Below are 24,198 nucleotides of genomic sequence, written 5' to 3' on the forward strand. Positions count from 1 at the left end.
GCAGATTCATGGAGGGTGTGAGGGCTGAGAGGGCGGCGGCACCGCGGCTGCGACGTAGGGATCCCTATCCCGCCGTGTGACGGTGCATGGCCGGCAAGACAGAGAGAGGCCGGCCCCCCCCAGAACTTAGGCGGCGGCGGCGCGCGGGAAGCGCTGGCGGATGTGTCCCTCGAACTTCTTGCAGGCGGCGAGGAAGTCGCCCTCCTCGGTCGTGTCGGCGATGACCTCGTCGCCGTCCACGAGCGTGACGCGCATGTCGAGGTCGACGGCCGCCTTTGCGGCGGCGCCATTCGCCGCCTTTGCGGCGGCGGCGTACGCGGCGCGCTCCTCCTCGAGGAGCTCGTCGACCGGCTGCTGCAGCGTGGCCACCTGTAGCCGAGGGGCGGCCAAAGTGCAGCCGAGGGGCGGCCGAGGTGCAGTCGAGGGGCGGCCGAGGGGCAGCCGAGGGGCGGCCGAGGGGAAGGAGAGGTGTGGTCCTCGGAATATTGCGGCTGCATCTCGGCTGCATCTCGGCTGCATCTCGGCTGCATCTCGCCCAAGAGTCGCCGGTGAGTGGCTTGCCAGTCAGTCGCTCGACGAGGCCCAGAAATGGCTCAGAGTTGCCGGGCCGCCAGTACGCGTCCCGCAGCGTGGGGCCCACCTGTAGCGAGGCTCCGAGAGGGTCTCTGGGCTTAGGCCGCCAGCGGACGCCTCTCGCAGTGTGTGTGTGGGGGGGGGCACCCGAGGGTTGTCGACGATGACTCCGTCGCGCGCGGCGAAGAAGGCGCGCGTCTGGTGCACGGCCATCTCTGCGAGCACGTACCTGAGACGGAGCGAGATCGGCCGAGATCAGCCGAGATACGGCGGGCGGCCACCTCTCGGCGAGAGCACACACACCCGTGGTAGTAGCAGGAGGCCTCGTCCGAGAGCAAGTGCGGCACCGACAGCAGCGGCCGCCCGCCCGGGCCGCCCTGGATGCGCGTCTCCACCTCGTCGGCGAGCGCCTGGAGGAGGGGCCGGGCGTACCTCGTGCGCCGAGATGCGCCGAGATGCGCCGAGATGCGCCGAGATCCCCCCCTCTCCCTCCCACCTCGCCGGCGATCGCCTGGATGGCGGCGGGGAATCTCGGGTGATCTCCGGGCAATCTCCGTGCGATCTCGCCTGGATGGCGGCGGCGCTCAGCTCTCCGTCGGGGAGCTCGTATAGCGCCTTCTCGAAGTAGGGCACCTACAGAGGGAGAGGGTCCGAGGCGGGTCGACGAGTGTGCCGCGCTCGTGCAGCGCCCCTCCCTCGAGGCGAGGTCACCGCCAGCATCGCGCGGAGCGAGAAGACCTCGTAAGGGTGCTTGGCGCGCACCTGCGGCAGAGGGCGCAGAGAAGGGCTTCGAGGAGTGCGCGACACGATTCGGCGGCGGCGGCTGCGGCTCTCGCGGCGCACGTCCTCCTCGTGCAGCGCAAAGGGGAGGGGCGACCCCTCGCGGTCGCGCGCGTACTGGAAGCGCCACGCCGCGTCGCCCACGAGCGAGTCGAGGAACATTGACTGCAGCTCGGCGTATGCGACTGAGGTTGGGGCGCGCTCCTGCGAGAGGCGTTGGCAGTGAGGAGGAGAGGAGAGGGGGGAGGGGAGGGGAGGGGAGGGAAGGGGAGTGAGAGGGGAGGGGAGGAGAGGAGAGGGAGAGGAGAGGAGAGGAGAGGAGGGGAGAGGAGAGGAGAGGCGAGGAGGAGAAGAGAAGAGAGGGAGAGGAGAGGAGAGGAGGGGAGAGGAGAGGCGAGGCGAGGAGGAGAAGAGAAGAGAGGCGCACGCCTGCGAGAAGAGCGGCGACGGCATCTTGATGTTGGCAAAGTGCGCCGCGTGTCCCGCCTCGTGCATGAGGGTCGTGAGAGCGGTGTGCCCCGACCCGACGGCGCTCGGATCGGCGAGCGAGGTGAAGTGCCTGTGCGAGCAAGTCACGAGAATCAGCGCGCAAGCTCCGCACGGCGCGGGGGTCGGCGAGCGGCGTGGGGTGCGTCACGGTCGGCTGGAAGGAGCCGTCGGCCTTGACCCAAGCTGGCTGGGGCCAGTGGCAGAACCCGTTGCTGTACTTGCCTGCAGCACGAGGCGAGGACGTGACACAAGACAGTGCCGTGCCGTGGCAGCAGCCTGCAAGGAGGAGCAGTCTCCCTTGCGGTCGAGCAAGTCGAGCCGCATGCTCGCCCCCTCGTACGAGATGCCCAGCGCGGCGAAGGAGCGGCCCCACTGCTCGACGGCACGCTCGAAGGGGAAGTACGGGTCGAGCTTCTGCGTGACCTGAGCAGCGAGGACGGCGCAGCCGCGGCTCTCACCACCAGTGAGCCCGACAAAGGGGGAGCACCTCGAGTCTGCGCGTGACCGAGCCAGCCATCATATACGCAGAGTTGTACGCCAGCAGCGCCGCCTCGCCCTTGGCGGCGGCGAGGTTGGCGCGCGCCTCCTCCATCAGCGGGCGGGTGCCTGAACGAGAGGCTCCGGCGAGAGCAGGCTCACGGAAAGGCTGCGTGCTGCTCGACATCGCCGCATACCCCCCCCCCCCCCCACACACACACACACCACCACCACCACCACCACCGCCGCCGCCGCCACAACCACCACACACTGTGGCGCGTGTGCCTCGCTCGCGCTCGAGGGGGCGCGTAGCGGAGGCTGCATCTCGGCCCCATCTCGGCTCTCCCTCGCCTTGCTCGAGCGTGTCGAGCATCCCGAAGAGGGCGCCTGTGGCACGGAGCAAGACTGGCACGTCACCGGACCGCTGCTGGCGGACCTCTGGGCACCTCGAGGCAGGCGCGCCCTTGCCGAACCCCTCCGCCTGCGTCACCTTGTAGTCGTAAAAGTCCTCGTAGCCGAGCTCGCGCGCCTGCAGAACGACGTCCCGACTCTTCTCTCGGAGTCTTCTCGCCCCGACTGCAGAAGGACATCCCGCCTGCAGCAGAAGGACTCTTCTCGCGAGTCCGAGAGAGGGGCGAGAAGGACGTCCCGCCCGAGTACTCGCGCGCCATCGCGTTGCGGGCGCGGACGAGCTCGACGAAGCCGTTCGCCGTCACGAACTCGCCAATCGAGCGCAGCCCCTCCCAGCAGGCCTTGCGCGTCGCCTCGCTCCCGTCGACGCGCATCTTCGAGCGCAGGCCGACCGACGACAGCTCGACGAAGGCGCCTGAGAGAAGGGCTCAGGGACGGGTCCGAGAAGGCCCTGGCGCCGGCCGACCAGGCGTGACTCCGACCGAGGCGCCGTCGAGCACCGCGCCGAGCCGCATCTTGTTGCGCGCGTCCTCGAGCGTGCCCTCGATCGCGGTGCACTTTTCGCGCAGGGCGAGCGCAGCCTCGGACTCCATGATGTAGCAGCCTGCTCGCACGCGCAGCGCGTGAAGGGACGCGCGAAGCCATGCGTCTCGCTGACCCGAGGCGTACCGAAGGTGCGCTCAAAGATGGCGAGGGTGGCCCTCTCCGCCTCGGAGAGGTCGGAGCGGGCGAGGTACCCCCGCGTCTGCGCCAGCTTCTCCTTGGAGGCGAGGAAGGCCTCCATCTCGCCCTTGGCCTGCGTGGGTGCGCGGACGGCGGTCTGGGGCGGCGGTGGCGGTCTGGGGCGGCGGTGGCGGTCTGGGGCGGGCGCGGCGGTGGCCGTGGCACAGCGGCGCAGGAGCGGCCACAGGGACTGGCGAGGGCGGTGGTGGCGAGGGCGGCGGCGGCGTGGCTGGCGGCGACGCGGACGGCGGTGCGGCCGGTGGCGACGCAGGCGGCGGTGGATAGACGCCTTCGTCAAAGCGTCGACTGTATACGAGCCGTCTTTGAGTGCCATCTTTGTGCCCCAAAACTGCGGGTGGCGAGGTGATCATGAGCTTGACACAGAGACTCAGAGAAAGTGCGAAAGCGCAGAGGCTCAGGGCAAGGGCGAGCGCAGCAATGCTGTCGGGCTCTCGTATTGGCGGGCTCTCGTATTGGCGAGCCTGCTCCTCGAACGCCCGGTGCAAACCCTCGTACTGGGTGTTCACTTCTTCGATGAAGGACGAGGGAGGAGTCGACATGCTAATGCGCTGTCTCGAGACTTCTGCGGCGAGCGTGCGCTGTCTCGAGACTACTGCGGCGAGCGTGCAGCAGCGCTCGGCAAATGTTAGTGTGACCAGGCGCATGCGCAAACAAGAATAACGCACGACAGCGGAGCTGGGAAGAGGACCGCCGCAAGCGGCGTGGCGTGGAGCGGTTGTGCATCCCTCCGGGGGCCCCTCTGCGCCGGGGAGGCGTTGTTGGAGGCTAGGACGCAAGCGTTCGTCGCCCTTTTCAAACTCGGGGCCCACTCCGCTACGCTCCGACCCGAATTTGGAGGGCCTAAAAGTTTAAGGTGTTGCTGCGCAAAAGGGGTCGGACACCGGGCGCAGCTCATGCTAAGAGCTAGAAGAGGAGATAGAGAGAACAACCACCCTGTCCCGTTATTGCGTACACCAACACCACAAAACGCTCTCTCTCTCCTGTCCTCACTCAGGGGGGTCACAACTACCAAGTCCCTCGACTAGCTGCCACAGGGCGCAGCTGCCACAGGGCGCAGCTGGAGACGCTCCCCCTCAATCGGCATCCACCCCCACCCGCTCCAGCCCCACTTCTGCTGCCGAGAGAGCTGAATCGAAGCAAGCGAGCCATTGCATCTTGGCGTGCTCCTGGAGCGCGGCTTTCTGCGGCCACGAGCACGGCGGAGTCGGCGTCGTAGCGCGCATCGTTCCCGCTCATCGCCCATTCCTCCCGTGACGTGTGTCGGCCGCGATTCGATGTCGCCACCTTCATCGCCAACGAGGACTCTCCCTCGACTGCAGGGGGGCTCCGGCGCGGGGAGGGACTCCGCCTGCTGCGCTGGCCGACTGCGCCCTCCTCCTCCATGGGCTCGATCCGATTCCGCAGCGGCGGTGCTGCGCGGGAGGCGGCCGCGGGCACGCTGGGCTCGATCAGCGGCTTTCCCCTCAGGTAGCGCGAAAGCACGGATTTGGCGGATTCTTGGCTTCAATTTTACGAATGTCTTGGCACCAGCTGAAGGCTTGCACGGCGCACATCGCCGGATTCGTGCACGGTATTCGGATTTTGGCTATTTGCTCGTGTGGGGGTATATCGCAGATTTGTCAATGGTACCGCGTCTGCGACGCGGGCGCCTTGCGAGCAGAGCCCTTAGGACACCCTTTATATCTTGCGCGGTCAAAACGTGCGGGGCTTCGTGTGAGAGCGTTTTGCGGCCCGCCGGGTGAGAGAACATGTGTCGTCTGATGTGTCACTCACTGTGTACGTCATATCAGTCTTGATAACAAGTACGGTCGATCCGTCAGCAAAGCGATACACTCGTCACGATCACGTTGGACGGCTTGCACGGAGCTCTGTGCCGGCACACAGGAAGAGCCGTCCGGCAAGAAGAGCTCGATAGGGAGCGAGAACCGTCAAAGGTGCTCGCGCAGGTTTCGGACGTCCGTCATGGTGCGGTCAGTTCCCCCCAGGTTTGACCGCGCAGGTCTCAAAACTCGTCGAGCACTCGTAGCCTTTCTGCGACTCTCTGCGTGCTGTGCCGGCTCGCGGGAAGAGCAGATTGAAGATATCTCAACGAGATCCGACATCTGCGCGGTCATTGTTGGGGTGATCTTACCGCGTCATGACGGAGTCTTGATACCTCTCGGAGCACCTCTAACGGTTCTCGCTCCCTATCCGAGATCTTCTTGCCGGACGGCTCTTCCTGTTTGGGCGCGCTGAGCTCGAAGGGCAACGGAAACGAGTGCATCGCTTCGATAGACCCGGACCGTGTGCTTGTTACCAAGACCGATCTCACGTACACAGTTACACTGCGCAGACGTCCTACTCTCCCATCCGACAACCGGCAAGACGCTGTCGTGAGCCCTAGCGTGAGCCAGCCGCTCTTGCGGCAGCCGTCAGCAGAGACCGAGCGCGTCGGGCGAGTGGAAATCGAGATGGCGAGCCGGCCGTGGGCCCGGACGACGGCGCTGGCGAGCCGGACCGAGGCCGCGGCATCACGGCGGCGAGAAGGAGGGGCTTTGGCTGTATTCACGTGGAAGCGTAAGGGAGCCGAAAGCACTCCTGCGAACTGGGAAAATTCTTCTTTCTCGGCGCCCACCTCGCCGACGGCTCGGGGCGACCTGGCCTGGCTGCGCGCCTTCCTCTCCAGGCAGGGGACGAGCGGCACGTCGCTCGCGGCCCAGCTCGACGCGCGGCACGACACCGAGAAGCAGGACACGCTGCTCACCTGGGCCGCTCGGCACGGGCAGGCCGAGGCGGCGCGGCTGCTGCTCGAAGGCGGCGCGAGCGTCGGGGGAACGACTGGCGGCGGCGCGACCGCGCTGCACATCGCGTGCGGGAGAGGCCACCTCGAGGTCGCCCGGCTGCTCCGCGACGCTGGCGCGGCGGTCAACCAAGCGGATTCTGAAGGCCGCACGCCGCTGTACATCGCGAGCCTGCAGGGCCATGACCAGTGCGTCCGGCTGCTGCTCGAGGCGAGCGCGGCGGTCAACCAAGCCGCGGCGGATGGCGCCACGCCGCTGCTCCTCGCGTGCCATTACGGCCACGTCGAAATCGCCCGGCTGCTCCTCGAGGCTGGCGCAACGGTAAGCCAAGCCCGCCACGACGGCTCCACGCCGCTGTACGTCGCGTGCCAGAAGGGCCGCCTCGAGATCGCCCGGCTGCTTCTCGAGTCGAGCGCGGCGGTCAACAAAGCCCGCATCAGCGGCTCCACGCCGCTGTACATCGCGTGCGAGAGAGGCCAGCTTGAGTGCGTGCAGCTGCTTCTCGAGGCTGGCGCGGCGGTCAACCAAGCCAAGGACGGCGGCGCCGCGCCGCTGCCAGAGCGGCCAGCTCGAGTGCGTCCGGCTGCTGCGCGACGCTGGCGCTGACATCAACCAAGCGATTGATGATGGCACCACGCCGCTGTACATCGCGTGCCAGAACGGCCACCTCGAGTGCGCCCAGCTGCTGCGCGACGCTGGCGCTGACATCAACCAGGCCGAGGAGAGCGGCGCCACGCCGCTGTTCATTGCGTGCCAGAAGGGCCGCCTCGAGTGCGTTCAGCTGCTTCTCGAGGCCAGCGCGGCGGTCAACCGAGCCAAGCGGGATGGCGCCACGCCGCTGCTCATGGCTTGCAAGAACGGCCACCTCGAGTGCGCCCAGCTGCTGCGCGACGCTGGCGCTGACATCGACCAAGGGATAAACGATGGTCCCACGCCGCTGTTCATGGCGTGCCAGGAGGGCCAGCTCGAGTGCGTTCGGCTGCTTCTCGAGGCCGGCGCAGCGGTCGACCAAGCCAAGCAGGATGGCGCCACACCGCTGTTCGTTGCGTGCGCGCAGGGCCACCTCGAGGTCGCCAAGCTCCTCTCCTCCTTCGGCGCCTCCCGCGCCGCTACGCGCTACGGCACGCCCGAGGAGGTTGCAACCGAAGAAGTCCACGACGACCTCGCCGCTTGGCTGGTCGCCAGCCGCGGCTGGACGCCGCTCCAGCACCTCGAGGCGTGCCCCGAGACTAGCGGCCGAAGGCGCGCGCGCTGTCCTCACGCCCATTGCCCCTCTTCCGCAGGCGCTCACCTTCGAGCGGGCGCGGGCGCTGCTGCGCGGCGGCGCTGACCCGCTCGCCGGCGAGCCTTCTGCCCTCGAGCGGGCGCGCGTCCTCTGCTCGTGGAGCGAGTCGGGTCCGACCGCTGCGGCAGTCGGTTCCACAGTCGAGATCCGCTCTCTCGTCTCGCGGCCCTCGATGAACGGCAAGGTCGGCGTCGTCGTCTCCGCAAGCGCTTCGACGGCCCGCTTCGGCGTGCGCGTGGCGGACGAGGCCAAGGCACTCGCACTGAGGCGCGCTATGCAATGGTCTCTCCCCGACTCGCCGGAGCCTCCTTTTGACACACCTCTGCCCTCCCTCAGGCCGGCCAACCTGCAGCCAGCGGCCGAGGCGGTGGAGGTGGGCAGGCTCATCCTCAAGGCGGCGGAGTGGTCGCCGCAGTCTCACGAGCTCTTCTCAACGGCAGCTCGCAAGCGGGCGGTCGAGGTGATGCTGCTGGGCTACCTGATCGCTTGGGACGAGGATCGCTTCGACAGCCGCGAGGGAGCGGCCCCAGAGCTGGCGGATATCTGGCGCGGCTTTGTGCTGCCAAGGGTGGTGGCGCGATGACATGGGGTCTTGCCATTGCCCGCCTGTCCGCTGTCGCCGTGCTCGCGTCTATGATTAGTCTATGTCTATGAGGAGTGCTAACGTTGAAACGATTCTCAAACGGGCTGTGAGACAGAGTTGGTTTTTTCGGCGTTGTTTTCTTTTGTGGAAGGCGGCAACGACCAACGTCCGGCGCCCGCAACACTGCTGCTTTTGCAGCGGCCGCGCCGGCGTCGGTCTCGGCGCCGCCTGACAGGCCGCCGGCCGCCGGCGAGGGGCGAGAGAGGGCCACCTGAATGGCCCCTAGGTCCGGCGAGACAGAAAGAAAGAAATAAAACATAAAACCCACTGCTCGGAGCGAGCACCCTCTTGAAGGCTTCGCCGCCAGCCGCGGCTTTTTCCTGAAGATACAACACACGTCGACAGGGCGGGCGGACGTCGTCGCAGGGACATCCTCCCTCGCATGCAGCAGTCCGTCGGTCAGATTGACAACACTGCCATCACTACGGCATCGGCTTCGCCTGCTGCCACCGCCGCTGCTGCTGCCTCGACTCGTGGCGCTCCTGGCCATCTTAAGCTAGGCGCCGCGGTGTGCTGCTCTTCTCTTAAGAAGGAGCTCTTGCGTCTTAAGCTTGGCATGCTCCTGCCGTAGGCGCCAATCAGTCGCCGAGTCAGCAACAGCGGCAAAATCACGAGTACGACGCATTTGCCACAGAGTGCCAGCAACTTCAACAGCAACTTCAACAGGCGCCAGCGGGGAGGTCGATGGAGGAGATTGTACGATTGCAGCAGCAGCAGTTGCAGCAGCAGCAGTTGCAGCAGCAGCAGCAGCAGCAGCAGCAGCAGCGGCAGCAGCAGGCCAAGCGGCAGCGACAGGAGACTCCGCCGCCGCCGCCGTCGCCGCAGCAGCCGCAGCAGCCGCAGCAGCCGCAGCAGCCGCAGCAGCCGCAGCCGCAGCCGCAGCCGCAGCCGCAGCAGCAGCAGCAGCAGCAGCAGCAGCAGCAGCAGCGGCAGCAGCAGCAGCAGCGGCAGCAGCAGCAGCAGCAGCAGCAGCAGCAGCAGCAGCAGCAGCAGCAGCAGCAGCAGCAGCAGCAGCCAGAGCAGCGACAGGAGACGCCGCAGCAGCACGCCGTGTACACGATTCGCGTCCCGCCCGGCGTGCGTCCGGGTGGAGCCTTTGTGGTGGAGCACCTCGGCAACCGCCGCCAGCCTCCCGCTCTCAGACCGCCACCCACCCACAGCTTTGCCGGAAGCTTCTCGGAAGCTTCCTCCTAGGCGGGCCACTGCTCGACCGCGACCCGAGCCTTGCCGGAACCTTCTCGGAGCCCTCTCGGAGACTCCCGTAGGCGTCCACTACCAGATCACCGCATCCGACCCGCCGAGGGAAGACGGGGCGGTGGAGTGCTGGCCGCCGTCCCCCGCCGCAGACCGACCCCCGCGCCTTTCTCCGGAGCCTTGCTGGACCCTTCCTTCGCGTAGGTTGCCTGCTCCGCCAGGGCACCAGCCGGCACAGCCCGAGGTCGAGATCCAGGCGCCCGAGATCCAGCCGAGACCTAGCCGAGATCTAGCCGAGATGTAGGTGAGGTCTAGCCGAGATGTAGGTGAGGTCTAGCCGAGATGTAGGTGAGGTCTAGCCGAGGTCTAGCCGAGGTCTAGGTAGAGATGTAGCCGAGGTCTAGGTAGAGATGTAGCCCGAGGTTGAGATCCAGGTGCGTGCTGTGTGCCGAGCCCTGTCCGGGCTCCCGCCGGCGGACCGGAGAGGCTGACGCTTCTCGGAACTTTCCTCGCGGCAGGTGTGCCAGGCGGGCGCCTGCCGTCGGGCTGGCTCCGAGGAGCCGCCTCCTCGGATCGGGGAGGTGGGGGTGGGGGCCCTCCGAGGCGCAGCCTCTCGCCCACCCCTCTAGGCGGTCCTTCTCGAGATAGAGGAGCTGGGCGCCGGCTTGCTGTGCCTCTCCGTCAGCGCGGCAGACGGCCACCTCGGCCGTCGCCTCTGCGCGACCTGTCCATGACATGTCCGTGACATGTCCCGCAGGCGGACGGCTGCCTCGGCGCGTGCGACGAGGCGCCAAACGCTATCGTGGTCAGGCGCGAGATGAGCCGGGATGAGCCGAGCTGAGCCGGGATGTGCCGAGATGTGCCGAGGTGTGCCGAGGTGTGAGCCCGACGTCGCCACCGTCGCCAGGCGAGGGACGGAGGTGCTGCAATCGCGACTCGACAAGGTCGAAAAGCGGGCGGCGCTCGCCCACGACACGTCTGCGACATGTCCACGACGCGTCCACGACGTCCCCCGCAGGTCGAAAAGACGGCGGCGCTCGTCGCGGCCGCCACGGGCGCCACGCCCAACCTGGACGACCCGGCGCTGCGGCAGCGGCTCAAGGAGGCGCGGCAGGTGCGGGCGAGGCAGCAGGCGCGCGACGAGACGCGTGGGCGGCCCGTACCGACCGTTCGGAGCCTTGCCCCCACCCTCGCCCGGGTCCTCTTCTCTCTGCTCAGGCGCGCGAAGAGAAGAGGTGGAACGGCGCGATGCAGGGCTTGGCGGAGCAGGTCGCGGCGAGCGCGGACGAGTCGAAGCGGTTCGAGCCGCTGTTCGAGCGGCCGCGGAGTTGGAGGAGATCACTCGAGATTGGTCGAGATCGGCCGAGAATAGGCTCGACTTGCTGCTCGAGCTCGCGGAGCTGGAGGAGGCGGCAGGACAGTGGGAGGCTGCCCTCGAGCACCGGAGGGAGCTGCAGGCGACCCGCACCGAGATCAACCGAGATCGACCGAGATCGACCGAGGCCACCCGAGGTCACGTGAGGTCAACAAAGGTCGCGAGAGGTGACACGAGGGCCCACGGGGTGCAGGCCGCTTCGCCCGACGAGCCGCACGAGATCATGGACCTCGCTACCACTCTCGGCAAGATGGGCAGGGTGCGCGAGATCGACGAGCTGCAGCGGCTCGCCGGAATTGCGGCCGCTCCCCGCGCCTGGCGGGACCCGTCCATCACTGAGCCGACGGCCGGGCGAGGTGTAGGCTCGCGGAGCGCGCTCTCTCCGACCCGGAAGACAAGGAGCTGCTCGAGCACGCCAGCAGACACATTGCCGACTGCCGGGTGGACGCGGCGAGGAGTGCGTCTGTCGGCGCCGCGCAGGAGGCGTGGGCGAGGGGCACGCGCTGCGGAGGCGTGCTCGGAGCCTCCTCCGGAGCCCCTCCCGGAGCCTGTACCTCTAGGTCGAGCGGCCCATCGACGGGTACGCGCTGTGGAGGCTCGCCAGCGCGACACCCGTCTCGAGGCACAGCGCGCTGTACCGCTTCTCGTCCTCGGACCGCACGCGCGGCACGCCGCTCGGCAAGAGCGCCGGCGCCGAGGCGCTGCACCAGCGGCGGCGTGCACCCGGACGGTGCCTCCCCTCCCCTGAGCCTTCTCGGACCTCTCCCCGCAGTTGCGGCACGTGACGTGGCACGTGACGATGCTGGCGCGGGTGGGGCCGAACGCGGAGGGGCCGCTGCCGTGGGTGGAGAGGGACTACACGCCGGTCAGCACCTGGATGGACTGGGAGAAGGGGCGGTGCGACCTCTCCCCTCCTCCTCAAGCACCTCCCGCCCGGCCGGCCCAGGGCGACAGCTCCTGGGTGGGTGGTGATCTGGACCCCCCTCCCCCCCCCCTCCCTCCCCACCACAGGTGCGACATCCTCATCAAGACGTACCGGCCGGGCGTCGCGACGGGCTGGCTGCGCGAGTTGCCGCTCGGCAGTGCGGTGCACCTCTCGCAGCCGATGCAGACGCTCGACGTCCCTTCGCTGGCGCTCGACCGACGCCGCACCTGAACGAGCCGTCGCGAGAGGACCCTTCTCTGACACTTCCCTGGCCGCCCCCACCCCACCCCCCCGCAGGTGCCGGACAGCAGCGCGCTCGACGAGGCGTCGCTCGGACACAGCGGCGTCCTCCTCCTCCTCGCCGGCACCGGCATCGCCGTCGCGGCGAGCGCGCTGCCGTGTCACTCCGACCCGTCCAGGACACGTCCCCCACGACAGGTCCGGGACATGTCCCTCGGTAGGCGAGCGTGCTGCGCCATGCAGACCCTGCGAGCTGCTTCCGGCCGCCGGGCCGCTCCCGCCGCCCCGCCGCCCCGCCGCTCAAGTCGCCCGTCCGCCTCATCTACGCGTGCCGGCGCGACGACGTGCTGATGGCGCCCGAGATCGCAAAGTGGTGCTCCGCGGGCGTCGGCCGCGCGCGGCTGCAGCGCTGCGTGCTCGCAGTCTCGCCGCCGGCGGAGGGCCAGCCGGAGCCGCCGTTCACGGCGGCCGAGGCGGCGGCGGGGGGCGAGCCGGCCGCCGGGCTCGTGGAGCTGGCGGCGCTCGACAAGGTGAGGCTTGTCGAGGGCCGCGTGACGCAGGAGCTGCTGCGTGCAGAGCTGGCGCCGCTGCAGGTGCCCCGGCGCAGAGGGTCGGCCGGGGAGGGGGAGGGAAGGGAAGGGGGGGGGGGGGGGGGGTTCGACCGGCGTGCCTCACGTGTGCCCGTTGTCTCATGTGTCGCAGGCGCTGGGTCGATGCCGAGTGGTTGTCTCGGGGCCGGCGTCCTTCAACGGCGCCCTCAAGGCGATGCTCACTTCGAGCGGGGTGCCGCCGGACTGCATCACGGTCCTCGAGGCGTGAGGTGGAGCTCGAGGCCGATGGCGATGCGGTATTTTTGGATGAGATGGGCGGGCGGAAACGGATGGTAATAATTTAGCGGAACGGCGAGATGCGGGAGACGCGTGGAGACAGATCTGGACGCGTAGCGGGGACGAAGTGGACCCAGATCGCAGAGAAGAGATGTTCATCGTTCATGTTGTCGTGCATGTCGCTCGTCGGGCTCGGGGCGCCGCGTGTGTGTTTTTGTGTATACTAGAATGTGTTAGGCGAGAGGCGACCCCTTTTTAGGGAGGGTCAAAAAAAGGACTTAGCGAGAAAGAAGCGAGATGCACAGATGGCAGAGGCACTCTCGCGCTGTCCACATAAGACATATTGGCCTGACTGTGCGCGGATCGATATTTGCGAGAAGAGTGGTCCGTCACGCGCGAGACCCCCGGTACCAAGAGTTAGCCCTCGACGGCCGGATGGACCTGCGCCCGGCGGCGTGGCTCGGAGCGACCTTGCGACTCGGCGTAGGGCTGGTACGGCTCTTCGCCGCGCCAAACGGAGGAGACGGCGTTCTGCGAGCTCCTCTCGGCGACGGCCTCCACATCGGCGCAGAGGGGCCGTGCCCCGCGTGGAGGGAGCGGGCCGCCCCCGCCGTTGTCACTGCCGCCGCCGTCGCCATCCTGCTTCTCTTTGTCCTCGCCGTCGGGCGCGGTCTCGGCGAAGATGAGCGACTTTGAGGTGCCGGCGAGGACGCCGGCGAGGTACCTGGGGTGGGAGGTGTCGACGGAGGTCAGGAGGGCAAGGGCCATCGCACCGGCATGTGCGTGTGGGTTGAGGCAGAGTGGAGAGGCCGGAGCTAGGGGTCGGGGGAGGAGCTTCGGAGCAGCGAGAGAAGGGGGGGGGGGAGGGGGGAGAGAGAGCGAGCGAGAGAGCCCGAGTGGACGCCTCGTCATGTGCGAGTCGATGTGCTCGAGCTTGATCCGGAGGACGGCGGTGATCGGCACCGCCAGCACCTGGCGTCGGGATACGGGGGTGGCTTCTTTGCGAGAAGAGTCGCTGTCCTGCTCCTGCCTACCAGTACTACCGCCGGGGGGGACAGTGCACCATGCCGGTGATGCCCCACAGCGCGGCCCACACCATCAGCGAGCAGAGGATCACGACCGGCGACAAGTCGAGCGTCTTTCCAAACAGGTACGGCTCGAGCACGTTGCCTGTGCATCCCGCCGGCCGATCTCGGGTGAGCTCGGGCGATCTCGGACGATCCCGGCACGGGGCGAGGAGGGGCTGCCCGCGAGTGCGTGCGCCGCGCCGGGGACGAGGAACGCGACGAGCACCTACACTCGGGGGGTTGGCCTCGCGTGATCTCGGCCGATCTCGGCTGATTTCGTCGGGAGGGAGCGGAGGGGCGAGGACGTGGGCGAGGTTGAAGTCGGGGTCGAGCAAGACGATGGGCCTGCTCACACACTCGGCTGCAGCTGTGAAGAGCAGCTGTGAAGAAGAGGCGCCCTTCACGGGCCGGCGCTCGGGCGGGGGCGAGAGCAGCTGGGCGAGAGGCGGGCGGCGGGCACATTGGAAGGGCGATGGCGAAGACCGTCCCGATGACGGGCACGAAGTTGAGCCAGAAGCCTGTGTCTCTCAGGGCGTGGCGTCGGGTGGCGACCTCTCGGGCGATGGCGGGCGGAAGGGCGGGGCCACGCGCCGAGGATGGCAAAGACGAGCCAGAGCTCGAGTCCTAATCTCGGACAATCTCGGCGTCCCCCTCGCCGAGAGAGAGAGAGAGAGAGAGAGAGAGAGAGAGAGAGAGAGAGAGAGAGAGAGAGAGAGAGAGAGAGAGAGAGAGAGAGAGAGAGAGAGAGAGAGAGAGAGAGAGAGAGAGAGAGAGAGAGAGAGCGCCGATGGCGGCGAGGGCGGCGGCGGTCACGACGCCGACGAAGAATGAGACACTCACCTGTTGGCAGCGGGCGGGCGGGGGGGGAGGGACGACTCTCGCGCAATCTCGGACAAGCTCGCTCAACCTCGGCCAGCCTGCAGGTGGCAACCTCGGAAATGTGAGTGCATGCGGTGGGTCGCAGAAGGGGAGCCACGTCTACTCTCGAAGGCAGTCTCTCCAGAAGTAAGAGCCGGCTCGCCTTCGCCCTGATGTACGCCTGGATGGCTCTGCTCGCCGCCCCCTTCTTGGCGCGCGGGCCCTTGCGCACACCGCTCGGCGGCGTGGCGCCGCTCGCGCCGCCCTGCTCGCCGCGCGCCTCCTCGTCGGGCGCAGCTGTCGTGACCTGTGGGGCACGCTCCGGTGTGGTCTTCGTGTGGTGTTGGCGAGAGGGTGGGCTCTCTGACTCTCTCCCCCTCTCTCCACATCCCAAGGCGGGCAGTGGCCTCGTCCGGGAGGGTCTCGAAGTCGTCGTCTGCTGCGGACGGCGCCTGAGCAGAGGAAGAGAGAGGTGTGAGGAGCTAGGACATGCACTTGGGCGCGCCTCGTCCGCTGCGGAGGTCGCCGATCCGACGAGGAGGTAGACGGCGAAAAGCAGCACCTGTGCAGGGTCGATGGGTCTTGTGAGTCGTGGGAGGGAGGCATGGTCGGCGAGATGGCGCGAGGAGGGGCGCGCGGTGGCGAGGTCGGACATGAGGGTGAAGAGCGTCTCGAGGACGGTGGTGATCAGGTCCGTCACCTGTGGTTGTGGTTCGTTTCCATTCACATGACAGCTCTGACTCGAGGACCCACCGTGGTGAGCTGAGTCCGTCACCTAATTGCTTTTAGATCACTTGGAGCTCTGCCTCGAGGACCGAGGTGATGACATGGACAGGTCGGCCGCCGGGATCTTCTTGGCAATCTGCTCGATTCGCTTGCGGTGCGACACTGCCGCCACCTGAGGCCACGGGGTCACAGCGATACACATCAGGGCAGCGACGGCGGTTGCCACTTCCCACCCACCCACCTCTCCTGTGAGCGGCGACGTAGCTACGACCCTCTCCCCCTTCTCTCGCGCGGCACCTCGACCGAAGTTGCGTTTGCGGGCACGACGACCGACACGTTGAGGTACAGCTGGAAGGAGGAGCTCACCTACTTTCATCAGTCAGTTCAGGTTGCTTGACTAGTGCTACTAGGGCACAGCTGGAAGAGGAGGAGCTCTCCTCGTCCATGTAGTTGAGAGCTCCCGCCGTCAGGTCCTCGATCCGCTTCGCGTACGCGTCCGCCTAATCTCGGCGCAGTCTCGGCTCCTCTCGATCTCCGCCTCCTCTCGAGACTCGACCCGCGCACGCGTCCGCCTCCGCGGCAAACTCCTGCACCGAGTCGGCCACCAGGAAGCCGAGGCCCACCAGCACGAGCACGGCGACCTAATCTCGGATAATCTCGGCTCATCCCGGTGTATCTCGCCGCAGGTGCGCCCGGCCGGCACCGCGACCGAGACGGCGATGCACGTCGCGAGCCACCAGGGCAGCTTTGCGAGGTAGACCAGCTCGTAGAAGGGACGCAGCATCGGCCGCGCCGCTCTGATCGCGGCCGGCTGCTGCGCGAAGAACTTGCGACCGCAGAGGTGCAGCGGACGCTTGGAGAGCAGGTCGATCATCGGCTGGAGCGTGTAAGTCAGGGCGAGCGCGAGCACGAGCGGAATGAGGATTCCCTCGAGGTAATAGAGCCCACAAGCGATCACGGCGAGGCCGACGAGCATCAGCGCGAGGGTTCGCAGCCGCTGCTCGACCTCGAGTTGCTCGGGAGACAGGCTGGCCTTGAAGATGGAGCCGCGAGCCATGCTTCACCCTCGACTTCGGCGGTGCAAGATGCAAGAGGCGGTGTGACACGGACGCTGTCGCTCGATTTTCTTATTCAGCCCTAAGGGAACTTCGTGATATGCTGTTTGTTAGTTATCCCGTTAGTAAGAGAGAGTTAGAGAGTTAGTATGAATGAGTCGGCTCGATCGAGATGCGCAAATGGATGGGGTGAAAGAAGAACGTGCAAGACTCATCCGTGGCGGCGTGAGTAAGTATGTAGGCAGATAGAGAGAGTGTAGAGCGACGCTGTATAGAGCTGTACAGATGTACTCGCTCGAGTAGAGCGGCTCTCTAATGAGCTGTGTGTATGAGGATAGAGGCTGTAGAGCTCTACAGAGACGATCGAGGGGTCCCGTACCATGCGGAATCGACCCTATCAAGTGCTCAAGTGCTCAAGGGCGGGAAGCGCTGCCAACTGAGCGATAGGAAAAAGTTGAAGGACGTACGACTGCCAAGCGGCACGCCTCCTTCGGCAGGACATTCGGCAGGACATGCTGCTCGCTCTGATTGCCGGCCCGGTGAGCGCCGTTCCACCGCTGCCTCCTTCCCCAGTCCCGCAAGCCCGGCCCACCTACAGGGACCGGAACGGCGTTGCTTGGTCCGGACTCGGGCAAGAGCACCTCACTCTCGAGGCGCCTCCGTCTCCTGGGGTGTCGACGGGCCCCCGGGGGCGACGGGGGTGCTCTCGCGGGGGGTCCCCCCAGTCAAGGGGGTCTGGGGCGGCGCCCCAGGTAGCCCGCCGCAGGCGCCGATTTTTTCGGGCTTTTTTGACTGATTTTCATGAGGTGTTGCTACTATTTTGGGACCAGTTGAAGCCTAAAAATGGCTACAAATACAGCCACAACAGCGGCTAGTCGTGAGCTGCTACTGTGTGGCAGAGCCCATAGAGAGGGCTTTCAGGAGCACTATTCAGTTTGATCCAGCTCAACGTTGCGGAGTAGTAAGACTGTTCCGTTACCGTGAGCGGCCGGCGGCCGGCGGCGGCCGGTGCGGCACGCGGAGCACTCCGTGAGCTGTGACGGGTGCGGACGAGCGAATGAGAGGTCCCTTTCAGTGAGAGATAGGCAGCCCTAGTCTCTAATAACACATCTCCCACAGATAGCGACCTCTCATTCGCTCGTCCGCGCCCGCCACTGCTAGTCGGGGCACTCCCGGCGTGCGGCCCGGTCCCGGTCGTCACTCCGGTTGCTCGTGTTCACACCGTCAGAACTCAGCTCTGCTAAGGATCCAGCGTCTGAGACTTGGGCATCTTACACAACTTTTGTAGTAGAGCACAATGGCACCCTTGGATCAAGTGGATCACTTCATTAATACCGTATATACCGACCCCCGTTTTCGGCCGCCGCGGCCGGAGAGCACCCCCGTCGCCCCCGGGGGCCCGTCGACACCCCAGGCTCCGTCTCCGCCACCGGCGCCGCGCCAGCAAGTCAAGGAGGTTCTCTCCATGTGCATCGTCCTGGCCAGGGAGAGGTACAGCAAACATGGCGAGATCGATGCTGCAGCCATCCGAAGCACGATCGCTGGTGACCTTTTGGCAACATTCCCCCCCTTTGTACGCGTGACCTCAAGCACGGGCTGCGACCTGCACAACGAGAAGCGCCAGACCAGCAAAGACGACCTTGTGACGGCGCCTCTGGGAACTGAGCTGGTTGGCGACAACATCTCTGCTAGCCTGGTCGCCACGAATGTCACGACAGCGGTCGTCTCTGTCACGCTCCTAGACTTTACCAGCTCTCCATCGCTGCTCCACAAAATGTGCGATACCATGATAAAAAGAGCCCTGCCCGGTGAGGTGGAGGGCGACCAATGGTGGAACCTGTTCTACCTGCTGTGCTACCCTTCAGCTAAAGCGGTGGACTACCTGCTGATTGGGGCAGCGAAGCACCTTGTATCACCCGACTTGGATATGACTGTCGCCGCGGTCCGGGTGTTGGATGCGGATTGGAGAGTCACATCGCCCCGTTGGCGAACATCCGATTTCGCATGGCTGGTTCTATGGCTGCTGCCGATCTGGGCGGCAGTGCTCTTGCCTGCGGTCGTTGTCTGTAGAGCAGCATTGGGCCACAGACGTGCAGCGGTGCTGCAGGAGCTGGAACGCGCCTTGGACGCGATCGAGGTGGACAAGAACCGAAACCGCTTCCACGGAGCGGAGGCGGGCAAGGCCGTTCGCCAGACGAGGTGGCTCGCGCGTACTGTGCTCCTCTTGGCCGTCCCTCTTCTGCCCTGGCTGCCCGCCTTGGCTGTCCTCCCGGTCGCCCTCCCTCTCTCTCAGCAGGACGTCGCCTGTGCGGCGTGGGTCAAGTCGAGAGCGTTGCGGCGCGTCTGGCTTCTCTTGGGCTGCGCGAGTGGTGTCATCTACTGCGCCTGGCTCCTTGCGAGCTGGAGTCTGACCTACAGCGGGGAAGAAAAAGACCTGAACCCGGTGGGAGAAATTATCGTTTGGCATAAGGTCTTCGTCAGCGAGTGCCACCAGCTCATCGGTCAGAGAGACGAGTACGAATCGTTTCGTCTGGGCGGCAAGAACGTCTATTATCCATTTCACGGCAAGGTCTGTAGCGCGTACCTGCACGCAATTCGGCCGGAAAACGCGCCCATCTTCGCTTGGATGCTCTTCGGCCAGGGCTGCGCCAGCCTGCTTCTTGCCTGCGTCTCGGGGGCGCTGCTGCTCAAAAGCGCGGGGTGCAAGGCCGTCCCCGGCGGCCGCTACCTCGCAGCGTTCGCGCGCTGCGGCGCAACGAGCGTCGACGGGCTGCTGGCTGGCGCTTCAGAGCGAGTCTCCGACAGATTTGCAGGCTCGGCTAAGGAGCTCGTCACCGGCCAGCCCGAGGAGGCGGCAACGGGGCTCTACGGGATCATCGGCTACGAGGAGGCGTACCTGCGAGAGCGCATGGCTGCGGGCACCGCCGCCATCGTCGCGGAGGCCGAGGCGCTGGGCGACCCGGAGGTGCTCGAGAACCTGCGCTACATCCTCGACGCGCCGGCCGGCTCAGTAACGCGCAATTCCACAACGGCTGGCGGCGCGACCGAGCCCCGGACGGCTCCAGCCTCCGCAGCCGTAGGGGCATGCGGCTCGCCGACTTTGTCGCGCTGCCGGTGGCTCGCAGGGCGCGGCTTGAGGAAGCGCACGTCGTCGCTTTGCGTCTGTATTCGACCGCCGCGTTTCGCGCTCTCAACGGCCCGATGCGCAACCTGAAGCTCAGCCCCTGCCGCAAGGACGAGGCGGGCAACCCCCTCCCGCTCGAGCCCCCGCAGCTGGCGGCGCCCCACCCGCAGCCCGTGACGATGGCCTTCATCTACGAGGCGTTGAAGCGGATGCGCGCCGTCGCCGCAGCGACGACGGTCGACCCCGAGTGCAAGAAGATGGAGGAATTGGCGGTGGCTGGCGAGCTCAGCCTGGAGACGCTGCGGCAGGCGTCGCGGCAGGCGCGGCGAGACGAGGAGGGAGGTGACGAGGAGAGCCAACAGGAGGGCTCCGGTTTGGAGGAGGGGCGGGCAACTGGTGTCAGCAAGAGCTCGTACCTTGGCTCAGTCGACCAGAGCGTGGGCGAGGGGCACGGGGAGCGCACAGGTGCTGGGAGAGGCAGCGCGCCGCTGTCTGCGCTGCAAGCGGTGGCCCGGGCATTCGGGGACATGATTTGTTCGCCTCGCTTTCTCGCGCTCGGCGGGACTGAGTTTGCCTGCTGCAGCACGACCTCTCGGCTGGAGGTCGCGGCTCGCTACGCGTGCGCCGCGGGCGAGAAGGCCTTGCTCTTCCGCATCAAGAGCAGCACATTTATGAACATGGGCGTGGACATCAGCGACTTCTCCGCGTTTCCGCACGAGCAGGAGTGCCTATATCCTCCCCTCACGTACCTGCACCCCACCGGCGTCACCCACCGGCTTGTGCGCGACGACGTCCAGTTCGACGTGGTGGAGGTCGAGCCGTCGTTCCCGAGCTGAGTGGGGAAAGATCTCCCCCTCTGCAGAGGTAAAAATGAAACGCCGACGTGCAGCAGACCACAGACTGAAGACTGAACCCAACCATGTAGGTATTTGTGTCCACACGTTCTCTCTGAGCAACGGTTCTCGACCCGGCACAGGGAGATTGACGTCTTGGCAGCGGAAGCGTCGAGGAAGCCGTTTTTCTTGTCGAGAGAGTTTCACCACCACGGTCGACTGTACACATAGAGAACACACCACAGCGCACAGGCGCACAGCAGAGACAGGCCTCTCCGCGCTTCTTGTGAGTCGGATACTGCGTGCCCCCCCGAGCACCGACGCGAGTCACACCATCGCCGCCTCGGCGATCTCTGAGGCCAGGCGCGCCGAGAGGCTCTGGCCGCTCCTCCGCTTCGCCGCGGGCGAGACGTCGCCCAGCGCAAGATTGGCCCCTTCAAACAGCTCGTCGGTGGTGGGCGTTGCGTGCTTGACAAAGGCGGCGAGGTCGAGGTACGAACTCTCTGCGTGCTGCGAGCGGTCGAGCCCGTCCAGCTCCTCAGCCTAGTAACGAGAGGGCTTTGGGGGCAGCGAGTGCTGGCAAAGGGGGGGGGGGGGGGGGCTTTGGCTCTGTGCCTCAGTTGTGCGCGCGCTGCCGAGCGTGCGCTCGATGGCGGCCATCACGAGCCACGTGCCCGCGCCGGACCACGCAATAGCCACCGCCACGCCGAGCGCCTGCAGCCTTAGCTGGTCGAGCGAGCCGTCCGGGCCAGCCGGATTGACCTGAGGCAAGGGATAAGTCGGGAGTGTGGGCTCGACTCGGCCGCATCCTACCAAGTGAAGGTGCCCGCGAGTGATCCGTGTGTGAGGAGAGGGGGTCGACCTCGCTCGAGGCGTACACTCCGAGGAGCAGCGAGCCCACCACGCCCGTCACGCCGTGGATCGAGGTGACGTCGAGCGCATCGTCAATGCGGAGATACTCCTGAGGGAGGAGAGAGGGGAGGCATGGAGAGGGAGCTGGTGGAGAGGGGAGCAGCTGTGCTGTGTGGAGAGGGAGGCAGCAATGGGCGCCTTGAAGAGCAGCACACCGCCATACGAGGCGGCGCCGCAGACCAGCCCGACCACGAGCCCCGCCGAGGGCGTCACGTAGCCCGAGGCGGGCGTCACGCCGGCGAGCCCTGAGAGGGCGCCGTTGATGCAGCCGACAAAGGTCGGGCGGCCTGCGTGGCCCCAATCGAGGGCGAGCCACACCAGCGCGCCGCCCGCGCCGGCGACGTGCGTGGACAGCAGTGCGCTCGCCGCGAGGCTGCCCACCGCGAGCGCGCTGCCCCCGTTGAAGGCGAACCAGCCAACCCACAGCAGCCCGGCGCCCGTGGCGGCCATCGGCAAATTGTGAGGAGCGAGCGAGTGGGAGGCAAGGCCGGCAAAGCCCACGCGCGGACCGAGCCGAAGCGCCGTCACGAGCGAGGCGACTCCGGCGGAGGTGTGTATGACGATGCCGCCCGCAAAGTCGCACACGCCGAGCCGGGCCAGCCAGCCGCCGCCCCACACCCAGTGGCAGAGCGGGTAGTAGACGAGGAGCGTCCTGCCGGGATGGTGGCGGCCGTGTGCTGGAGACCAAGGGTGACGGAGAGAGGAGCGCGGATGTGTGCGCGCCAGCCGACGATGAAGCCGAGGAAAGCCTCAAAGCGAAGCCGCTCCGCAAAGGCGCCCGTGCACAGCAGCGGGGTGATGGCGGCAAACATGCCCTGAAACGCGGCGAAGAGCACTCCAGGGATGGTGGGCGCGTTGGGCAATGAGGCCGTCCAGCCAACGCCAGCCAGGAACGGGTGGTTGAGCGCGCCTGTAGGAGCCGGGCAGTCAGGGGAGAAAGCGCCATGGGATAGCAAGGGAGGTTAAGAGCGGTGCGCCAAACAAGCCGCGGTCGACTTGCGAGAAGCAGAGAGAGAATCCGATCACGAACCAGAGCACGGTGAGGACGGCAACGCCAGCAAAGCACTGGATCAGCACGGAGACCGAATTCTTGGCGCGGAGCAGGCCCGCCTGAGGTGCAGCGGTGTGCGACAGTGAAGGAAGCGGCGGTGAGGGCGGCGGCGGAGTAGGAGGCGGAGAATGCAGTGAGGCCGAGCGAGCAAAAGTGAGGCCTACCTCGAAGAGGCCGAGCGCGGGCACCATCAGCAAGACGCCCATCGTGCTCACCTAGGAACGCCCACTGGTTCAGGGACGCTCAGGGATCTGTTGCGTACCGGTGAAGAGCACACCAACATCCATGTGGTGTCGCCGCTGTCCAGCACACCCGCACTTGGTGCGACGGGGACCGTCGAGCAGAGGCGTTCCAACACGGCGGCGACCCCGATCGCAGCGGCCACCAGGATGTGCGGAAGCTGTGCAACAAATGCCACCCACTGGCTCTTGCTCTCACTTGCGTAAACAGGCCGCTGGCTCTTGCTCGCGCGCTGCGGCGGCGCCAAGATGTGAGCGCCAGGAAGGGCGAATAGAGTCCGCTGCTGAGCCCGCTGTTCCACTCGCTGCGCAGCCGCGGTTGATGCGCGGTTGCTCTCAGCGGCGTCGCGCTCCGCGGCGGCGATGGCGCGCTCGATCGAATTCTCAGTCTCCATTGTACCCTGGGGTGTGGAAGGGGGATTCAGCAGCGAGTTCTCGAGAGTTCGCGGCGGGCACTTCCGGGGGGTTTCTTCCGAAACGAATAGCAGAGACCCGGCAAAAAAATATTCCCGCGTTGGCGGTCGAGGGCGAGTGGCCGGGGTGCGACAGGCATGTAACATGCGGCGTCGCGACACGGCGGCCCGCGTCGTCTCGGGCCTCTCGCAAGATCAGCTGCTCGACATCGTAACAGGCGTGTCGCCGCGGGCTGCTGCCGGCGGCTCCCCGTCGTGCCTGGAGTCTGGCTTTAGGTTGTGGACGGCCGATGAGGATGCGCTGCTTGTCGAGCAAAACGCACCAGTGGAGCGTCGTCACCGAGAAGTTGGGCACCGGTCGCTCGCAGAGCTGCTGCAAGCAACGCTTTTACCACCTATCCGGCACCGGCCGCGCCGCCCCGCCCCAGACGGGGCTCGAGTGGAGCTCGACGCTCCGCGGCCGCGCAGAGGAGCTCGTCCGGCAGCTCGCCTCGACGCAGACCTCTGCGACCCGTCGGGATCCCGCCGCCAGCGCCCCCGGCGGCGACGACCGCGCCGGCGTCCGCACCGACGCCGACGTCTGCGCCCGGGCGGTGGCCCTTTGCGACGCCTTTGGGCGCAGCATGGATGCCCACACGCTCAGGTGCCGCGACATGAGGTGCTGCACGCGCATCGCGCTCGGACGAGAGTTCAACTTGGACTTGACGACCCTCGCGATCAGCACCGTGATCGTCGCGGACGCGAGCGGCGTGGATGTCAAGAAGGTGGCGTCGGCGGCGAAGCAGCTGGTGCACGCATTCAGGCCGATGAAGCACCTCCGGCCCGTCCTCAAGCTCACAAAGGGGCTCCTCATCGGAGAGCTGCCCTGCGGCGAGGTGCAGTTCGCAGATCTCCTCCCGCCGCCGCCCCCCGCCGTCCCGCCGCCGGAGCGGGGGGGCGAGAAGGGCGTGGACACCCCGCCACGTGTTAGCAAGCAAAAGAGGGAGCACCCACGGAGCACCCACGACCGAGTAAGTAAGAAGTAGGAAGGCAAAGAAGAGCTGAATGTTTTTCTTCCGGGATACAAAACCGCGCTGCGGGCAGACCCTCACGATCACAGACACACCCCCGCCCTCGCCCCCACCTGAAGAGGTCGTTACACGTTAGCCACCTCCTTTGGACACACCCAGTGGGCACC

At 66.7% G+C, this 24,198-nt stretch overlaps 5 protein-coding genes across 5 annotated transcripts; 2 read left to right on the plus strand and 3 right to left on the minus strand.

Annotated features, from left to right (window-relative positions):
• Positions 1-126: 126 nt before the first annotated feature.
• Positions 127-4,118, minus strand: EMIHUDRAFT_454829 (hypothetical protein; the record flags this gene model as incomplete). The annotated part of the gene is made up of 15 exons (XM_005790022.1): positions 127-297; positions 578-640; positions 721-802; positions 1,070-1,206; positions 1,285-1,335; positions 1,417-1,557; positions 1,783-1,912; positions 1,986-2,064; positions 2,097-2,265; positions 2,348-2,448; positions 2,737-2,848; positions 2,988-3,145; positions 3,197-3,334; positions 3,400-3,526; positions 3,741-4,118. 15 exons carry the CDS (start codon positions 4,116-4,118, stop codon positions 127-129), a joined length of 2,037 nt encoding a protein of 678 aa, XP_005790079.1.
• A 3,593-nt stretch (positions 4,119-7,711) lies between these two features.
• Positions 7,712-8,122, plus strand: EMIHUDRAFT_313234 (hypothetical protein; the record flags this gene model as incomplete). The annotated part of the gene is made up of 2 exons (XM_005790023.1): positions 7,712-7,821; positions 7,876-8,122. The coding sequence occupies 2 exons, from the start codon at positions 7,712-7,714 to the stop codon at positions 8,120-8,122; spliced, it is 357 nt and encodes a 118-aa protein (XP_005790080.1).
• A 5,038-nt stretch (positions 8,123-13,160) lies between these two features.
• On the minus strand, positions 13,161-16,451 carry EMIHUDRAFT_109685 (hypothetical protein; the record flags this gene model as incomplete). Its single annotated transcript, XM_005790024.1, has 11 exons — positions 13,161-13,467; positions 13,787-13,913; positions 14,037-14,155; positions 14,271-14,328; positions 14,903-14,975; positions 15,164-15,230; positions 15,484-15,566; positions 15,692-15,760; positions 15,802-15,894; positions 15,988-16,035; positions 16,098-16,451. The coding sequence occupies 11 exons, from the start codon at positions 16,449-16,451 to the stop codon at positions 13,161-13,163; spliced, it is 1,398 nt and encodes a 465-aa protein (XP_005790081.1).
• Positions 16,452-17,746: 1,295 nt separating this feature from the next.
• Positions 17,747-20,409, plus strand: EMIHUDRAFT_225228 (hypothetical protein; the record flags this gene model as incomplete). Its single annotated transcript, XM_005790025.1, has 3 exons — positions 17,747-17,764; positions 17,864-19,459; positions 19,588-20,409. 3 exons carry the CDS (start codon positions 17,747-17,749, stop codon positions 20,407-20,409), a joined length of 2,436 nt encoding a protein of 811 aa, XP_005790082.1.
• A 324-nt stretch (positions 20,410-20,733) lies between these two features.
• On the minus strand, positions 20,734-23,003 carry EMIHUDRAFT_225229 (hypothetical protein; the record flags this gene model as incomplete). The annotated part of the gene is made up of 9 exons (XM_005790026.1): positions 20,734-20,949; positions 21,070-21,168; positions 21,269-21,367; positions 21,499-21,970; positions 22,105-22,133; positions 22,315-22,428; positions 22,534-22,584; positions 22,704-22,841; positions 22,911-23,003. 9 exons carry the CDS (start codon positions 23,001-23,003, stop codon positions 20,734-20,736), a joined length of 1,311 nt encoding a protein of 436 aa, XP_005790083.1.
• Positions 23,004-24,198: the final 1,195 nt, after the last annotated feature.

This window comes from Emiliania huxleyi (assembly GCF_000372725.1).
Source record: "Emiliania huxleyi CCMP1516 chromosome Unknown EMIHUscaffold_123, whole genome shotgun sequence".
Lineage (NCBI taxonomy): Eukaryota > Haptophyta > Isochrysidales > Noelaerhabdaceae > Emiliania > Emiliania huxleyi.